Source organism: Pomacea canaliculata, linkage group LG8 (assembly GCF_003073045.1).
Source record: "Pomacea canaliculata isolate SZHN2017 linkage group LG8, ASM307304v1, whole genome shotgun sequence".
Lineage (NCBI taxonomy): Eukaryota > Metazoa > Mollusca > Gastropoda > Architaenioglossa > Ampullariidae > Pomacea > Pomacea canaliculata.
In genome coordinates this window covers 3,224,998-3,241,862 of record NC_037597.1, presented here as the reverse complement: position 1 = coordinate 3,241,862, position 16,865 = coordinate 3,224,998, and the positions used below count along the sequence as shown (strand labels likewise).

General features: G+C 36.5%; 2 protein-coding genes across 2 annotated transcripts; one reads left to right on the top strand and one right to left on the bottom strand.

The window, feature by feature from the left end:
- Nucleotides 1-30: 30 nt before the first annotated feature.
- LOC112570691 (RNA-binding protein PNO1-like) lies at nt 31-6,861 on the top strand. Its single transcript, XM_025249257.1, has 7 exons — nt 31-211; nt 1,876-2,025; nt 2,508-2,591; nt 2,939-2,999; nt 3,860-3,977; nt 4,596-4,666; nt 6,782-6,861. The coding sequence occupies exons 1-7, from the start codon at nt 122-124 to the stop codon at nt 6,838-6,840; spliced, it is 633 nt and encodes a 210-aa protein (XP_025105042.1). The 5' UTR covers nt 31-121; the 3' UTR covers nt 6,841-6,861.
- A 1,380-nt stretch (nt 6,862-8,241) lies between these two features.
- Nucleotides 8,242-14,413, bottom strand: LOC112570690 (MAD2L1-binding protein-like). Its single transcript, XM_025249256.1, has 2 exons — nt 13,627-14,413; nt 8,242-10,116 (listed from the first exon to the last, which is right to left on the bottom strand). Exons 1-2 carry the CDS (start codon nt 13,786-13,788, stop codon nt 9,271-9,273), a joined length of 1,008 nt encoding a protein of 335 aa, XP_025105041.1. The 5' UTR covers nt 13,789-14,413; the 3' UTR covers nt 8,242-9,270.
- Between the last annotated feature and the right edge of the window lie 2,452 nt (nt 14,414-16,865).

The following is a 16,865-nucleotide window of genomic DNA, read 5'->3' as shown; positions in this document are numbered from 1 at the left end:
ATTTAATATTTTATCTTGATGCTTGTTGCTACTGGGGAACAACCGGAAGTGTTGCTTCACGTGTCCTTGTTTGGATTGAGATGAAATATTGTTCATTTTTGTGAGACTTAGGCATTCTGTTATGGCTTCGGATGAAAAAATGGATCAAACCGCAAACACTGGAACAGAATCCATCCGACCTTCCTTTCCTCCTGTCACAGTGTCAGCAACGGTGAGAGCAGTTATAAAACTGAACTAAACGATTAATGGCTTTTTTCGTAACTCTCATCTGTCAGTCTTTATATACATGTAATTAGATGTCTGTAAGTTTCAATGTAAATTTTAAACATTTGATTATATAAAAAATGATGGAAGAGTTATTATAGTATAGTATATATTAGATATTTTACATGTATTAGATTATAATCATTATTTAGGCAAAGATGTAATGTTAGTGAACCTCACACATACTGTCATTGGGTAGTAGTGTGACTGATAGATGTAGATATTTTCTAAAAACGATTATTAAACCAAAGGGAGAAGGATAAAACAGACACACAAGAAGTACAAAATCGTCAGGAATTATCATTTGCAACTTCAGAGCATCCTGAGAATGTACTTTTTTAGTAAATACAAAAAGTATGAAGCAAGTCCAACGGTATCATGAAACGTTTGTTACACGCAGCGGAACACAAACTATGTCATCCTCTGATAGCCTTCTCCTTCAAGCGTTAATTGAAATGGTCACATATCTGATCAATTATAAAGTAATCACCATTACTCATGGTGACGAAAAACAGCTACTTAACTGAGTATTATATTATGCAGGATGGGGCACATAAACTGTAGCGAGTGAAATATGCAGTAGTCCACAAGTTTTGGCTTGTGCACAACACTCATCTTTGCAGTGATTACCAGTAAATTTTTCAGTTCACTGACATTGTCAGGTTTCCAATGTAGATTAGGGATCATTGTGCAACACAAAATTGAATATTTCCCCCTTCTCTGCAACCTTCTTGGCATATACTTTTATAGATTAGTCTCTTGTTTTATAGATTTGATCATTTTGTTATCTATAAACAGCCAGTATATATGAACAGATCTGTGCTCTCTCCCAAGGTGGTAGCTTGAGTGGGCTGTGTAGTCCAAGTGAATTAAAGGGAAATCTTAAGAGATTTCTACCCCGTCTGCTGTCAAAATCTCTATTTTGTCAGGCTTGGTGAGAAATAGGTTGATCAGGATTTTTTATTTCCATTTTCACCTCCCCACCCTTACCATTAGTGATGTGCTTTTCATCCACTATTTATAGTGAATTTTTTCATCTGATGATCTAAATCTTCTGACGATAAAGACAAAGGCTTGCCAGTGCTGCTGACTTCTTTTCTTTTCAGTTTGTTGTCAACAGTAAGCATCCCAAAGAGACCTAAAAGATTCCTGTGCTTTATAGGACTTGGCATGTGTACAGTTACTTGACGCCATTTTTAGAGGGCTGTGATGAGAAGCTCTGAAGACTTTCAAACTTATTTCCCTCATGGTCTAACAGATCAATTTGTGTTGATAAATGTGTCATATTGTACACACACATGCTAAACAGCTACAGTTGAGAAAACAATGATATATAATAATAATAATAAATAATAATAAATGCAAAATTTGTAAAGAGCATACTCACACTCCTATCATCATTGAGTTTAAGCTTGTTTGACACCATCCTTCTATGGTGCTGGTAGCAGAGTGAGACTCAGGCGGTGGAGTGGAGCAATACAGCTGCGTATCATCACCACATGATTGATGAGAAATGTTGTGAGACTGGATGCAAGATAAATACTATTACATGCCATGACATATGACAGGAATACACTTGCCTTTCGTTTATTGTGGTTTTTCTCTGTGCAGGAAAGAAAAACGGAGGTAAGAAAGGTTCCAGTGCCTCCACATCGTTATACTCCACTTCGTGATCAATGGATGAAAATATTTACACCTGTTGTGGATCATCTTAAACTGCAGATCCGCTTTAACTTAAAGACAAAAACAGTTGAAATAAGGGTAGGTAATATCTTTTCTTTTTATAAAATAAAAAAACAGAAAGTACTTTTTTCATATTTTCTGCCAGTTTGCAATGTATTTTTCCTCTTTTCACACCTTTAGTGATGTCTTCTTTGTTATTTTTTGTGTGTCTGTATCCAACACTGAACAAAGATGTTATCTAGACAGAACCAACCATTTAACTAACAGACTTCTCAGCAATATATGTCAGAACTTGCCATTTATGTGTCAGAATTTGATATTTTCATCTGCTGTTAATTAGAGAATATTTGACAAAACAAAGCAGACATGAAAGCTTGACCTTAATTGTGCAGGGCCTCTTTATTCAGTTTACAACATTATGTATTTTATAACCAAGAGCAGAAGATGCAGATTACATCTAATACTATTGACACTGAATTGTTTCAATGCTGGTGTTTTGTATCCTTTTTATTGTTAGCATAAGCTTTAATAGCATTTTCATCTTTCACTTTATTTTGCAGACATGTACAGACACAACAAATGCAAATGCTTTGCAAAAAGCAGCAGATTTTGTGAAAGCATTCACACTGGGTTTTGAGGTTGATGTAAGTGGTTTTCTGTTGATTTGTGGAGATAAAATGAGCTGTATTTTTGCATGCTTTTGATTCTGTCAACTATTATTTTTTGGCGCTTGTGTTCCTAAGCTAGCAATGATGTCTGATATACTCAGTCTATAAAACATGTAGGTAAGGGATTATTAATTTATGTTCTTGTAGATAATTAGAGTAGTTCATAATCTAGAAAATTCATATATACTTGTTGCTTTTTGTTACAAGTTACATTGGTGTGTATCAAGTTGAAATGTGCTTGATATAAAATGTTAGACACCCCTGTACATAGTTTTTATTTTATATAAATGTTACCAGCAGTTTTGATTATTTTGTTTTCTTAGGATGCAGTTGCCCTCATCAGGCTAGATGATCTTTATCTAGAATCTTTTGACATCAAAGATGGTGAGTTTTAGCTGAAATAGGTTTTCCTACTTCGTTTTACAAATTTTTCGATCAAATACATCTGTGCTTATTTTCTATCTTTATGATTAGCCTGTTTGTTGCAAGTTAAATCATATAAAAGTTATTAGCATAGATATTTCCAATAAATAATATGCAGCGAAGTGTGTTCTTGTTTATAAAAATTGGTTTTAAAAGATCGTATATGATGATTCTTTGCATTTTACTTTTGTATGACTTGATGCAATAAAGTTGCTTTGTGATCTTAATACAATTATTAGATTTATTGCCTGAATTGAATAATTCCACCTGTGTGGGAAATTTGATTGTCGTAACATCAGCAGGATATGTATTACATGGTGTCCACACACTTCATCCCCAACGCTTCATCCTTAAAATGAAATTTTAACTATAAAAATTATGAAGCCAGCGAAAAATTTAATTGAAATTCAAATAATTATCTTCATATAAACATCACAATAAGTTTTACAATTAAAATACTTTAACTAATGTTGTAGAGGTTCAAATGACGTTGAAGTTAATAGCATGATTTGAATATTATTAATGTATTTCAATATTTATTTTAATTGTAAAACTTATTGTGATGTTTATATGAAGATAATTATTTGAATTTCAGTTAAATTTTTCGCCGGCTTCATAATTTTTATAGTTAAAATTTCATTTTAAGGATGAAGCGTTGGGGATGAAGTGTCTGGGGATTAAGTGACTGGGAACCGTATTACATGCTTGAAGCAGGATCAGAATATGAAATTTCTTGGCAGTATTGCAGTATCAAATAAGATCTGCATATATATTCTTGGCAATTGAATTAAAATGCAATTTTTCTTTGCTGTTGGTCTCAGTCAAAACTCTCAAAGGAGATCACTTGTCTCGAGCCATTGGCAGGTTAGCAGGAAAAAGTGGAAAGACCAGGTATATGATAGAAAACATCACAAAAACAAGGATTGTGTTGGCAGGGAGGTGAGTTGTGCAAGACCTGAATTCTATTGCTGTTATTTTCAATTTTTGTGAAGCTCAGATAGCTGTTATAAATTAATATGTGAGCATGATGTATAGAAGTTTGTTTTATGTGCACATCTTGAGGATGGTGTGTTTTCGACATGCTTGCCTCTGTGCATTTGGAATGTGGTGCCCCTTCTGTTTTGGTGACTGGTTCCTTTGTTGTTATCAGCTGTCTGCAGCTTGTATTGAAGACAGTGCCAGACAGTCTGGAGGTGTACATGTTGCAAAACAACTGCTTGACCTAATGCTGGCTAATTTTCAAGTTGATATTTTTGTGTGGCCCACAAATGATGTTATGAATATCCAAATGACTCTTGTAGGAGAAAAGGTTCCCACCCCTGATGTATGTGGATACTATCGTTTGAAGTAGTGTATATGGTCAACCACATACTTCGGTTGGTTTGTTATATTGTCATCTTAGTTTGGTTTAATCCTGTGCTGCTCGTCTTCATCCTTGCTCTTCATTTGTCGTCAGCTGTGACTATTTTAATTATAGAATTTGTAAAGCAGCAAGTTTTCCTGTAGGACTTGAATAAGGTGCTATGATGTTCAATGATTTGTATTTGTATATTTCAGTAAAGTACACATCATGGGGTCATATCAAAACATCCTGAGTGCCAGACGGGCAATTTCTAAACTCATTCTTGGTAAGGGTTTTATACCTGTTGTTGTTTGTAGTCACTTGTTTAATGTTATTTATGCAGATCAACAACACAACTTTGATTCAGGGCATAGCATTGTACGCCGTTCGGCGCATTTACGCCGACTTGACTTCTGACTTACGCCGATTTCGAAGTAGCGTACGCCGATCGCGCTCGCCTCGTCAGTAGCACATTTTGTACTCAAACGGTCTCCGGTTCCCAAACGGTCTCCGATTCTTGCATTTTGTGTTACTTCCTTTGCGCGCCACACGTGTTGGCTTTAGTCAGTTCTTACGCTGCGCGGCATTTGCGAGTACAAAGAAAAAGCTTGTGGTACGTTCGACGATGGCAAGATCTGACATCGTACGGCGCGGTGAGCTATTCAGCGATAAGGGTTCCCGTTATTCGTGGAATTGGGAATGGCTTGAAAAGAATACAGTGTTACCGTGTCGGAAAAGGAGGGGAAGAAAGGAAAACAGACCAAGATTATGATCTTGTGCTACGATCATTGCATTAAAAAACTCGCAGCAGTGGGCAAGGCATATTGTGATGTATGCAGAAAAGAAGTAGCCTACGGGAATAAAGGGTTCACTGCCATCAAAGTCCATTGTGACACATCTTCTCACAAGGAGAAAATAATCTGCCGATCAGAGAAGAATCATCTGCCTGGTAAGTAATTTAGATTGTAAGTTTGAATAGACTTTAACTCTTAGTTGCAACTTTGGACAGGTTTCCTCTCCTGTGTGCAGCAGCAAAAGCCTTGCTCAGTTGCTTCCATGGCCAATTGTGGAATCCACCTTCAGCGAGATGGGAAAGATCCTGTCCAAGGAAAAGACCAACATGGATGTTGACACATACATGGCCATGCAGACTGTGAAGTCAAGACTGGCTACAGCCAAGAAAACAGCAGTGGAGTACTTTGCTAAGGCAGACCCCATCAAAGAACCTGTGAGCAAGCAGCTAGTTGAGAACATGAGGAATGCTTGGATTGACAATGAAGAAAGAAAAGCCACAAACCAGGAAACCAGGAACAAACTTTGCCATGAAATGGGCTTGGAACCTGATCAGAAACTGCCGTCTAAAGCAAAAGAAAAAGGAAAATACTGGATGAAGCAGTGCTCGAAAGAAAATCTAGCAAGAAGCAGAAAACAAACAGCCAGAATGACAATCCTGACCAAGAAAGGGTTGTCAACGGCCAGAAAGCAGATGCTGTCAAGGATAATGTTGTCAACAGCCAGGAGGATGCTGGGGAGGATATATCTGACCAATTAGTTGATGTGGCAGTTGTCGCAGACAAACCAAAGAAGCAAGCAAAGCTGTCTTCATTCTTTAGATTTGACTGTGCATAGAAAAGAAAACAATGCAAACTGATATTGTGACAATTCCTGCTAGTTTTTATTGACAGCCTAGTAAAGTGTCAAGGATAATGAAGATGCTAACCAAGGAGTGAATGTTGTCAGCAGCCAGAAGGGTGCTGGGGAGGATATTCAAAACGCTGACCAAGTAGTTGAACATTGTGACAGTTGTCGCAGACAAACCAAAGAAGCAAACAAAGCTGTCTTCATTCTTTAGTTTTGACAGTGCATAGAAAAAAAAACCAACGCAAGCTGATATTGTGACAATTCCTGCTAGTTTTATTGACAGCCAAGTAAATAATTATATAAGTATAATTTGTGTGTGTGTGTTTCATTGGTCCCAATGGATTTATGTTTGGTATACATGTGTGTGTGTGTCTTGTTAATGTTATTGTGAATGAAAATATTTGCAAAACATTGCAGGAAAAGGGTGAAATTAATGCTTCAAAAACTGAAAATCTTTCAGCTGACCCCCCAGTAGGGGTTTTGCCCCTACACCCCACCAGGGGTACGTCGGCCCCTGGACCCCGACCCTGTAAGCGGAACTCAAGTTTTCCAATGCTATGCCCTGTTGATTATTTGCCATTTTATTTATACGTTCGGCATTGTTTTCTTTATAGCTTGACTGATAATGCAGCAGATCGTTTATTTCATTTTAAGAAATCTTTAGTTTAATGCAACTTACATGTTCTAGATTGTGATCCTAATTTATTTATCAATTTTGTTTAGGGATGCATGCTAAAGATTTGTTGTTGGTCTTTTGCAGGGAGTCCCCCAGCTAAAGTCTATGGAAAACTTAGAAGTGTTCATGCTGCTGTTATTTGAAGTAAAATTTGGAGATAAATATCTGTTTTGTGGTTTATTTATGAAGAGATGTCAAATGTGCAATGTAAAAGTGCACGCTGACCATATTGAACTATTATGGCATAATGTTTTCCTTTGTGTGACCCTTGGCTAAAGATTATGAATGATGCACTAGGTGTGAATGAGCTATGGCCAACAGTTTAGGAGCATCAACATATTGAGACGAAAGAGAAGCGATAAAATAGTTCTTGATGTTTAATGTTAGTGGTAGGTACATTTTAAAAATTGGGAATCAGAGAGGAGTTATTTTACCACTGGCCTCTGTGCAATAATCTCAAAACGTGCTTGTTAGGAGATGGAGTCAAAGCTAGCCTCACAAAATAAAAACTAGGAATGAGAACATCTAGAATGCACTCACGGAGCAAGATCTGTGCAGAAGGTCAATATTGGATGGGTACCAAGAGCCTAGGCAATCGCCATTAAGAAAATCTCCATTTCAGAAATAGCGTAACAGGGGGAGCAGAATATTTTTTAAGCAGATAAGTCTTCAAAATTTTTGAAGTGATTGGCAGACTGGAGTGTCACAAAATAACAGGAGGTCAGAACAATAGTGGTCGACAGCTGTCATTTCAAATGTCTGTGATTGACATGCTATGCACTATCGCGGATTAAATATTTAAATGTTGGCTTATAACTTCAAAGAGGTATTTATAAAAGATTAGTCTTTTATTTATCAATAAACAATAAAATAACTTACAATGAAATTCAAATATTATTCTGTTTTATCCATGCTGTGTGTCAGTGTTATGGAGGCTGCTATTGTAATGGATTCACACCTTTCAATGCGACAAAGTTAAGAGAAAAGATTGTGATAAAAAATTATTTTAATTTATGCATTATCGAAAAATATTTAAGCTGCGGTTAAGCAGTTTGGACCCCAATCACCACTGCTTAATTGCCCTATATTGAAAAGCCATAAAATGAACTGCACTTTTTGACAAGTTTTGAAAAGCATGGCTTAAAACGAAATGAAAGCTCACAGAGTACACATAATGATTTGTTGTTCTTTAGATGTTTGTTTCCAAAATATTTTGAACAGCCTCCTATTGCATATAAGCTTTACAAACTGATAAATTATAAATCCAAAAGATTTATCCATTTAATTAAATTGATTTGTTCTCTTCAAGAAGTTTCTATTGTAATACATATCTTTGCTATTATCCTGCAGTAAATTGTCAATGTTCAACTGTGATCTTTACCTGAAAGAACACAAGTATGAAAATGATTACATCATCATTTTATTTAATTGACATTAGCTGCCCCACCATACAATGGTTGAAGAATGAAAAGGCCATGGCCATACATAACCAGGACAATTATTAATCTGTAGATAATGCAGAGAAAGAAGAAACAAAATGAACATTCTGTAAATCTATTTTTATTCCCATACACATACATATAAATATGCATTGTGTACTCTGGAAATTAATGTCTGGCAAAGAGAACGTGATGGTGTAACAAGAGATAACAAAGCATCACAGGTTTTACTCTGGGTCATAATATTTAAGAAAGATTGCTCACAAGAAATGTGTATAAACATAAAAAATTGCTCCTGAAGAAAATGTGCTTGTTACGCAAGCATATTGTTATATAAAATAAACAAGCACTTTGGTGAGTAACAGTAATGATATTGCAGGTTGAACAAACACAAGAGAGGACAATGTAAGCACTCATTACACTCGTTAGTGCTGTGACATTCATTTTGCATTAGCCTTGATTTGAAAAAAAAAAGTGCATATTTTTTGAAAAGCAAACTTTTTCCTACTTATAGTCGGTTGTAGGCTGGCTTTCCTAAGCTTAAAACAAACCATTGTCATGAAAAACTACTGGTGGTGACACTTTACAGGCACCATGTCATTAGTTTTAATTTTATTCAGGTAGACTTACAGTTCAAATGAGTTTAGTATGATATATTTGTGAGCACACATACTTTCTTCATGAACAAAGCCACACCGTATTTACCTTTATCACGAACTATTTTCATTCATCATTCAATTTCATTATTATCATCATTCAATTTCATTATCATCATCATTCAATTTCATCCTCATTAAATTTATAATTAAGATCACAGTCCAGATAGGTAATTACCGGATATACAGTCTTGTTGAGTTCAAGCATGCAAAACAAGGATATATGTGTTGGATTATGTGCAAGATCAAGCTGCAGACTGAGAGCTTGTGTTTATTCTATGTCCACTGTTGACAAGTATCTCCTTAAGTTTCAAATTTTGAAAATCAAGATGTCTGGCACTAACAGGAACATGTGCACCTTTTATATACATGCAACTAAAACAAAACACTGTAAAACTATCTGATATGGTTAAAGTTTCCAGTCATCATAACCAATTTCTTAACTGTGCAGACATTCATACCTACTCTGCTGAAACCCCTACACACTATAGCCTTTAATTGCAGTAGCATATTGAAACCAAATACACTGGTGTTGTATCTCTGTACTACTGCTCTGCTGCGCACAGTTGCTATTTGGAGGCTGTTGGCAATGTCCAGGCTTAGGGGTGCTAGCTGTATGAGGAAGCATCAATTCTTTAACCGAACCAGTGATTTCACAATCATTAGTTAGAACATGATTAAAATCCTCAGCTTTGACACTACCAGGTGTGGACAAATGATTTCTTTCCATTTTTACCACGGGAAATTTTAAAAATGTATGTCTGTGCTGCCTTGAACATGAAGACAAAGGTGTAGCACTGAGTGAATGGTCCAAGGTTTCAGCAGAAGAAATATTAAGTGGTTCAATACCTGATATCTCGACTTCTGAACCATCAAAGGTGAGTTCCTGGCAAGAATGTGGCTGCATGCAAATCATGTTCAGAGTTAAACAGATCCCTCTGGAAGGTACCTTGAATGACATCTTTGGCACGAACCCTTTCAGAATAGCTGTTGTAGGTGCAAGAAGCATCACCATCACATTAGTTGGCCCAAGGGCAGCTTCGTTGGCCAAAATCTGCTCTGCTACAATGTGGCGGAAGAAAGCTTGTTTACATGACTTAAGTGAAACATGGTTTGCTTCTGGACACAGGCTTGGGAGATTTACAACATACACTTCTTTTGGGGTTGCAGTGGTACTTCCAAGCAGCACAAGAGCCTGCTGAATTTCAGGACATGTCTCAAAAGCCTTTAAAATGTTTACAAATAAATCCTCGAGGCTTGAGAGTATCGCCTGTGCTTTTCTTTCTGTCTGGAGATATTTGCTGTTGATGTGCGAATTTTGTACCTGAAAAATAAAAAAAGTTCATTGACTTCTATGATGTGTAAACAAAATATTTTGCTAGTTACCTAGTTTCAAAGCCAATTTATATTTGTCACGGAAAAGAAACAGCACTTCCTCATCTGCGTATGAATTTGAGCAAAAACCATCATTTGAAAAAAAAAACGTAAATAATTAATCTCTGAAGATGCAGTTTGCTATTTCTTAAACTCACCAAACAAAAACAGTTTTTGGTTCTTTTAGGATAGGTTCCACAATATATGCATCTTATATACACAAATTAAATTATTTTGGTTGTTTTAAGCCTAACTGATGGCTTTTTAACACCACATGTAAGCCCCATTTATGTGACATCATCTTCTATGGTTTGTCTAATATTTACCATTAAAATTGACTTTTATTTATGGTGAGCTTTTTCCCTAGGTACTAATTACTTATTCAGCCATGTACATTATTAACAAAACATGGCAAACATCCGGCTTTCCAGCCATAACAATCATCCTATGTCATGTTTATCCTAGTGATAAAGGGATGATTTACTTCACAGACAAGACTATTTTATGAATCCAAATTGATCTGCTTTTGTCAAAGATTAATGACTTTGTAGATCTGCACTAGAAAAATTTGTGACCAGATGCTACACCCCTCCATCAACTTTTTGTTGATTTGGTGCTCTAGCAAGAAACCACTAGTAATCCATGATATTGTTCTTCTCTGCAGAAGCCCACCCCAAGGCAATATTTTATCTCCGCTTCTGTTAATTCTGCATCCAACAGTTGTTGCAATAACCATGAGGGTCAATATCTCGTCAAATTTTCTGATGACACCTTTTAGCAGGCTAGTAGATACCGATGGTATAGCTTTAGATGAATTTATTGCCTGGTGCAATGACAATATCTTAGGACTTAATGTAAGACCAAAGAGTCTTCGATTTCCATCAGAATTCTCCACCATGTCCTGTAAGTGTCATCCACGACAAGGAGGCAGAAACCGTCTCTTCTTTTAAATACCTGGCCACCATCTTTGATAAGAGACTTTGCTGGGATCCCATTACTTAAGCTGCCTTGAAGAAGGCTCAACAGCGCCTCTTCATTCTCTGGAAGCCAAAGAATTTTTCTGCTCCCCAGCAATTTCTTCAGCTTTATAGATTGCACATAGAAGTGTGCTGTCTTTCTTATTTATCTTCTTTACAACAATGTATTGGTGAAGGATGAGCAGCTTACATTGTGTTGTACTGACCCATTCCAAATTCATTGGAACAGCCCAGAATACTCCTTGTATAACAGGCAGACACTTCTGAAAGTATTTGAAAACCTTCACGACAAAAGGCAGAAGAGTTTTTCCACCGCCTATCGGTCCACTGATTCTGTGTACCTGCATGCAGGACCAACAGATTGTTTCAACTGTGCGATGTTCGAATGTTACTAAGCGTGAATGAATGCAGCTGTCTGAAACATGAATGTATAAGTATGTTTGATATGGACATGTTGTGGTATTGTTTTGTGCTTCCATATTGAGCTGCCCTGAAAAGCCCTCTGAGGTAAATAAAGTGTTATCTTATTCATGAAGCACCAGATCAAAATGATATCTGAACACCTCTAGATTTGTGACTCATTATAGATGATAACAATTTGAACTTCTTGTAAATATCATATTGCTGGATATATTGTCAAGCGCTTTGATTTTGCCTTTTACAGTGGGAGCTATATAAATTAACTTTTTATTATCTTTGCTTTTCGTGCGACTTCTTAGTTACATTTACAGTGCTGTTGCCTACCTTTCAGTCATTTCTTTGATGTTTAGCAAGTACAAAGTTAAATCAAGAGTAGTTCTGTCCCTTCGCCTAACAGGCTGAGGGGATTGGCTCTCCTTGATATTGTTTATGTTTTGTTGTTGTAATTTGACTTGGATAAAATTGTTGGATCTTCATGTTTATATGTACTTCTTCTGCGTTTTCTTTCTCTTCTGGTTTGCAACAGGACTGTATACAATGTATATAATGTTATTTTGAAGTGAGAACTGTTTGGATCTATTGGCTGAATTCCATTCTGCCCGCTTCACTAGCTTGGCAGCGACCTTCAGCTACATTGAATAAACTGAAGTGATCACCCCAAAGGAGTTTCATGTGATAACATTTCTTCACATTCTCAAGAAAACTCAACATCGTCCCAGTATTTTCCTGATGTCACTAACCTAATTCTCTAGAGTCATTGCAATTACATCTACAGTAATCCCTCGTTTATTGTGGGAGATGTATTCCAGAACCACACGCGATAAACGAAAATCTGCGAAAAAGATACTGCATATTTATTTATATATTTATACACTATATTATGACTTTATAAACCCTCCTCCATACTTTTACTCTACATGAACCTTTTCCATTTCCATAATAACCATTCCCACACTGTTTTGCGCATTATTATACCTTTACATAAAATAAAAGAGCAAACACATATGTACTGTAGAGTAATACAGTACCTGTTATAGAACGAAAAACGAAAAAGTACACAAGGTGCTACTGTACTGAACCAATCGGGAGCTGGGATCTGATTGAATTTCTCAGAAAATCCAAGAAGAAGCGTTGATCAAATAATTTTTCCCATTTATTTCTGATAAAAAAACCCATGAAATAGCAAAGCCGCAAGGGTGAAACACAAAGTGGTGAGGGATTACTGTACAATCATCGTCCTTTACTGTCGGAATGCAGCGAGTGCTTGCATTGTTCTTCCTTCTACATTTTCGTTACTATTTGATGATTTTGTTCTACATCTTTGTTACTGTTTTGATCTTGTTCAGCGCAATAAGTTTGCCTTTGGCTGAGATATTGTACTTTATAAATTCCCACTTATTCTTATTAACAATAACCTTTTCCATAATGCTAGTCCTTTTTCAAATCCTTCTTTTCAATATCATGTTACTCTCAGCTCTTGTTCTTGCTATTTGGTTCCTCTTTGTGTTTCCTGTATTTGCTTAGTAGGTTGTTTATTCTTTAATATCTCATATGTTCTTAAGCACTAAGAGCCTACTTCTTATGAGTGTGAGTATGCACTTTACAAATTTGCATTTATTATTATTATTTTTAATTCTAAAATAATTGTAATAATTATTTTGATTCTCCTGTGAGCTGAGATTAATTAAGAATGCATTAGAATCCGGAAATTACTTTATTGCACAACTGACGCAAAGTACAGGTCGATTCCATTATCACTAGGTTTGTTGTGTTGTTATCTGGCGTGGATTTTTCGTATTTTACCGGGCCGCCGCATAACTTAGAATTTTGAGACCGGACCGCAAAAAAGAAAACTTTGCCCACACCTGATCTATCCACTGCTGTCTGCGACCCTCCAGACTTCGACAGAAAACTTTTCTTTCATTTACGAAAATATCGATTGTGAAATTTTAAGATATACTGAGTTTTTAAAAATTATGTAACACTGTTGTGTAAACTTGAAACTCAAATTGAATCATGACAGTAGAATCACGAAGTAAAACGGAGAAGAAAACGTTAGTTACCTCCTCAATCTGCGTTTGCTGCTTCAAACCATCAAAGTGAAGTGGAATCTGGTTTCTTTCGTACAGAAGATACTTGATCAATTCAATAACCAGAGATGCACGAGTATGAGAGTTAAGACCTCCATCAAAGATAAAATCATACTGTTTCGAACGGCCCGCCATGCTGCTTAGTTTCCGCAGCTTCCTGCACTGACGTCACAATAACTGTACTTCCGTCTGGGTGAAGGCTGCGCAAAAAATGATGACGTCACATCACTTATACTTCCGTCTGGGCGAGAGCTGAACAAAAATTGATGTCGTCATTGATGAAGCCCACCCCAAGACACTGCATGATAGCCCCGACCTCTGTGACCAACAAAATGTTTGAATGTTGGCCACAACAGTTAAACTAAAATAAGTGCTATTTATGTTTTAATTATAATGATGATGACGTGCAATATCGCAGTATGTAAATGTCTAAGAATGTGATGGTGCAAGTGGTGCTAGAAATAATTTTTATGACCTATAGGCTGCGCTTTTCATTTTTGGTGTCAATAACAAGATTTTTAAATACGTTTACCACATCAGCAGCAGTCATGAATTGATAGGATAATTAATTTTCATTGATTTTGTTCATTGAGTGTACAAGTACACCGTGGTGGTGCTCTTGCCCAGTGGTGAAGCTATAGTCCGACTCCCCACCCCGCCTTTTCATGCCGATTCGCTGCCTGGACAGGGCTGGGCCATCATGCAACGTTGCATAGAATGTGAGCCGCACATGTATTCAATGTGTAGATACTTTATTATTTTTTTATCATCGAATAAAGATATCTGAAAATAAAAGGAATTTTTTTTTATTACGAACCGTCACACCCCGTTGAAACTTGTGTCACCCGTCTTCTTCTGCACATTTACGCCACATTAGTCGCAACATTTAGTTTGCTCTTCTCTCTGTCTCTCATTTTCTGTGAAGTAGAATCATTTTTTTTTGTACATTTCTTGTTACATTCACATGCACAAGAATTAGCAGTCAGAGTAGGAGATGGTTCTGTTCGAAGGTAAAATAAAACAAATACTGAAAGACAAATTACAAAAACAAAATATAAAGTGCTGTCAGCCAATTTGTTTTTAAGTTTGTGTTCCCATCTATTGGTCTATTTCGATATTGATGTTTCTTTATGCGCAAAGCCTTTTATTAACTTTAGTGGAGTACATAATAAGTCGTAAAAAATTATTGAAGAATAATTATGTCTTTCTTTACAAGGAAAAATTATTTAACGATGCACAGATTTCCTGGGAGCCTGAATTGCTGTTGAAATATGTCAAGAAATAAAAGTTTTTGAAGCTTTTAAAAATAAATCACATGGGTGTGGATAGAAGGAAAAATGTCAGTATGTATTTTTTATTTATTGAAGGAATAGTTCCCTGTGACAGTATTAATCGATTTTTTTTTAAACAAAAGTCTCACGATTCAAGTTTGGCAGAATTTAAGCTCTGTTCATCGTAATACTCAGTAAATTCATCAAGACTAAAGTTACTAACGAAGCACATTCTTGGAACTTCGGGAGTTCACAATGACTCAAAATGAATTCTTTAAGTTTAACAAAAGTTCAAAATACTTTTGAAATCTTTTTTTATGTCAAAACCAAGGATTGAGCTTAGTTAATACACTATGACAATAAACTCTTCTGAATGCGACAGGACATATACAGGGCTTCTAGAAGCCGCTGACCTCATCTCCAAAATTGGAATTCCGGCCACAGTCATTCCTGGAACTTTCTGAAACATCATGGTGTTGGTGATGCAGCACAGATTAAAAGATACCTCGGTGTCCAGTCTGTCCTTGTACTTCAGCTGTCTGGCCGTCTCTGACCTCATCGCCTTATGGTGTGATCCCTTCTTCTGGTTCCTCAGTGCTTTCAATGTGTTTTTGAATTTCGATGTGTTATGTAAGCTTCGAGTGTTTTTGAGCTGTGTTACCGCGCAAACATCACCAATGATTCTGGTGACTATGACTTGGCAACGAACAGCGGCAATTCTTTTTCCTCTCAAAGTCAATCTTTATTGTAACAAACGGTTTGCACGTGCAATGGTGAGCGCCATCTTTGCATTTTTTATTTTATTGAATTCTCACACTTTGTATGGACACACTCTTCTCAACAACACTGAAAATAAAACAGCTGAGTGCTTTTTCAGTTTTGTCAGTAAAGATTATGAAATCTTTTATCGAGACGCGTTTGGTTGGATATCTACAGGTGTCTTATCCCTGATACCTTTCTGTCTTCTGCTGGCGGCCAACTGTGTACTCATTGGGGAACTGAGAAAGTCTCTGAAGGAAACCAAACAAAAATTGTCCTCAGGACACTCCTCTCAACTTTGTACTCGCCACAAGCAGTCTTCTTCGTTGACTTTAATGCTGATTGCAACATCTATTACATTTTGTTTGCTATCTCTTCCTGTGTCCATTATCGCCGTTTATGTGACCAGGTTTTTCTTAGGAGAAGACAATAATTGTGAAATGACCGAAGTGAATGAGTTATTGTTCTCGATCACTGTAGTTCTCTTCTTAACTAATTATGCTATTAATTTCTACGTGTACTGTCTGACTGGCAGTAAATACAGATGTGAAGTTGTCAAGATGTTCTGCCGACGAAGGATCCAAATCTGACAGGGGGACGCTGTTTACGACTAAAATAACTCATAGAAATAAATAAATAAATAAACTACGAACGATAAACGTAAGTTACGTAATTTTAAATTATTCTATGAACATTACTTGCTTTTAATTGAAAATTATGAAAGGACATTTTTCTTTACATTGATTCATCTAAACTAAAGATAAGATTTATTGGGTAATTCACTAATTCAGTGTTCCGTACTATTCAACGTACCGATGCCAAAGAATATTTGTATTCTCACATCTCAGCATTACTAAGATTGAATTCAGTACCTGGCGAGACGGTTCATCGTCGTCCCTAAAACTGTTTTCATGGCCTGGTGTCAGTTCTTTCCTCTTTCTGGTTTCAGGCGAAAGGTGAGAAATTCCCAAGGAGAATATATTTTTAAATTCGGGCTATGTAGCGTTCATTATGCTTGTTACAATGTTCATGAGTTTTACCACAAACACTGACTCTGCCCCGGAGAAACTGGGCTTGTGAATAGCAATCAGTCCTGCCACCCACGTCAACCTAATATTACAGGGAGACAATATTACAATAATAACACGTCAGTCGCTCGCCGAACAAAGGACTTAAAGATGT

Bases quoted from the DNA above. Each gene is read 5' to 3' on its own strand.
- LOC112570691 (XM_025249257.1), top strand. From the start codon at position 122: ATGGCTTCGGATGAAAAAATGGATCAAACCGCAAACACTGGAACAGAA. The intron at 2,026-2,507 runs GTAGGTAATATC...TTTATTTTGCAG, and splicing joins CAAAAACAGTTGAAATAAGG to ACATGTACAGACACAACAAA. The intron at 3,978-4,595 runs GTGAGTTGTGCA...TGTATATTTCAG, and splicing joins AGGATTGTGTTGGCAGGGAG to TAAAGTACACATCATGGGGT.
- LOC112570690 (XM_025249256.1), bottom strand. From the start codon at position 13,788: ATGGCGGGCCGTTCGAAACAGTATGATTTTATCTTTGATGGAGGTCTT. The intron at 10,117-13,626 runs GTAACTAACGTT...TTTATTTTTCAG, and splicing joins AGCAAACGCAGATTGAGGAG to GTACAAAATTCGCACATCAA.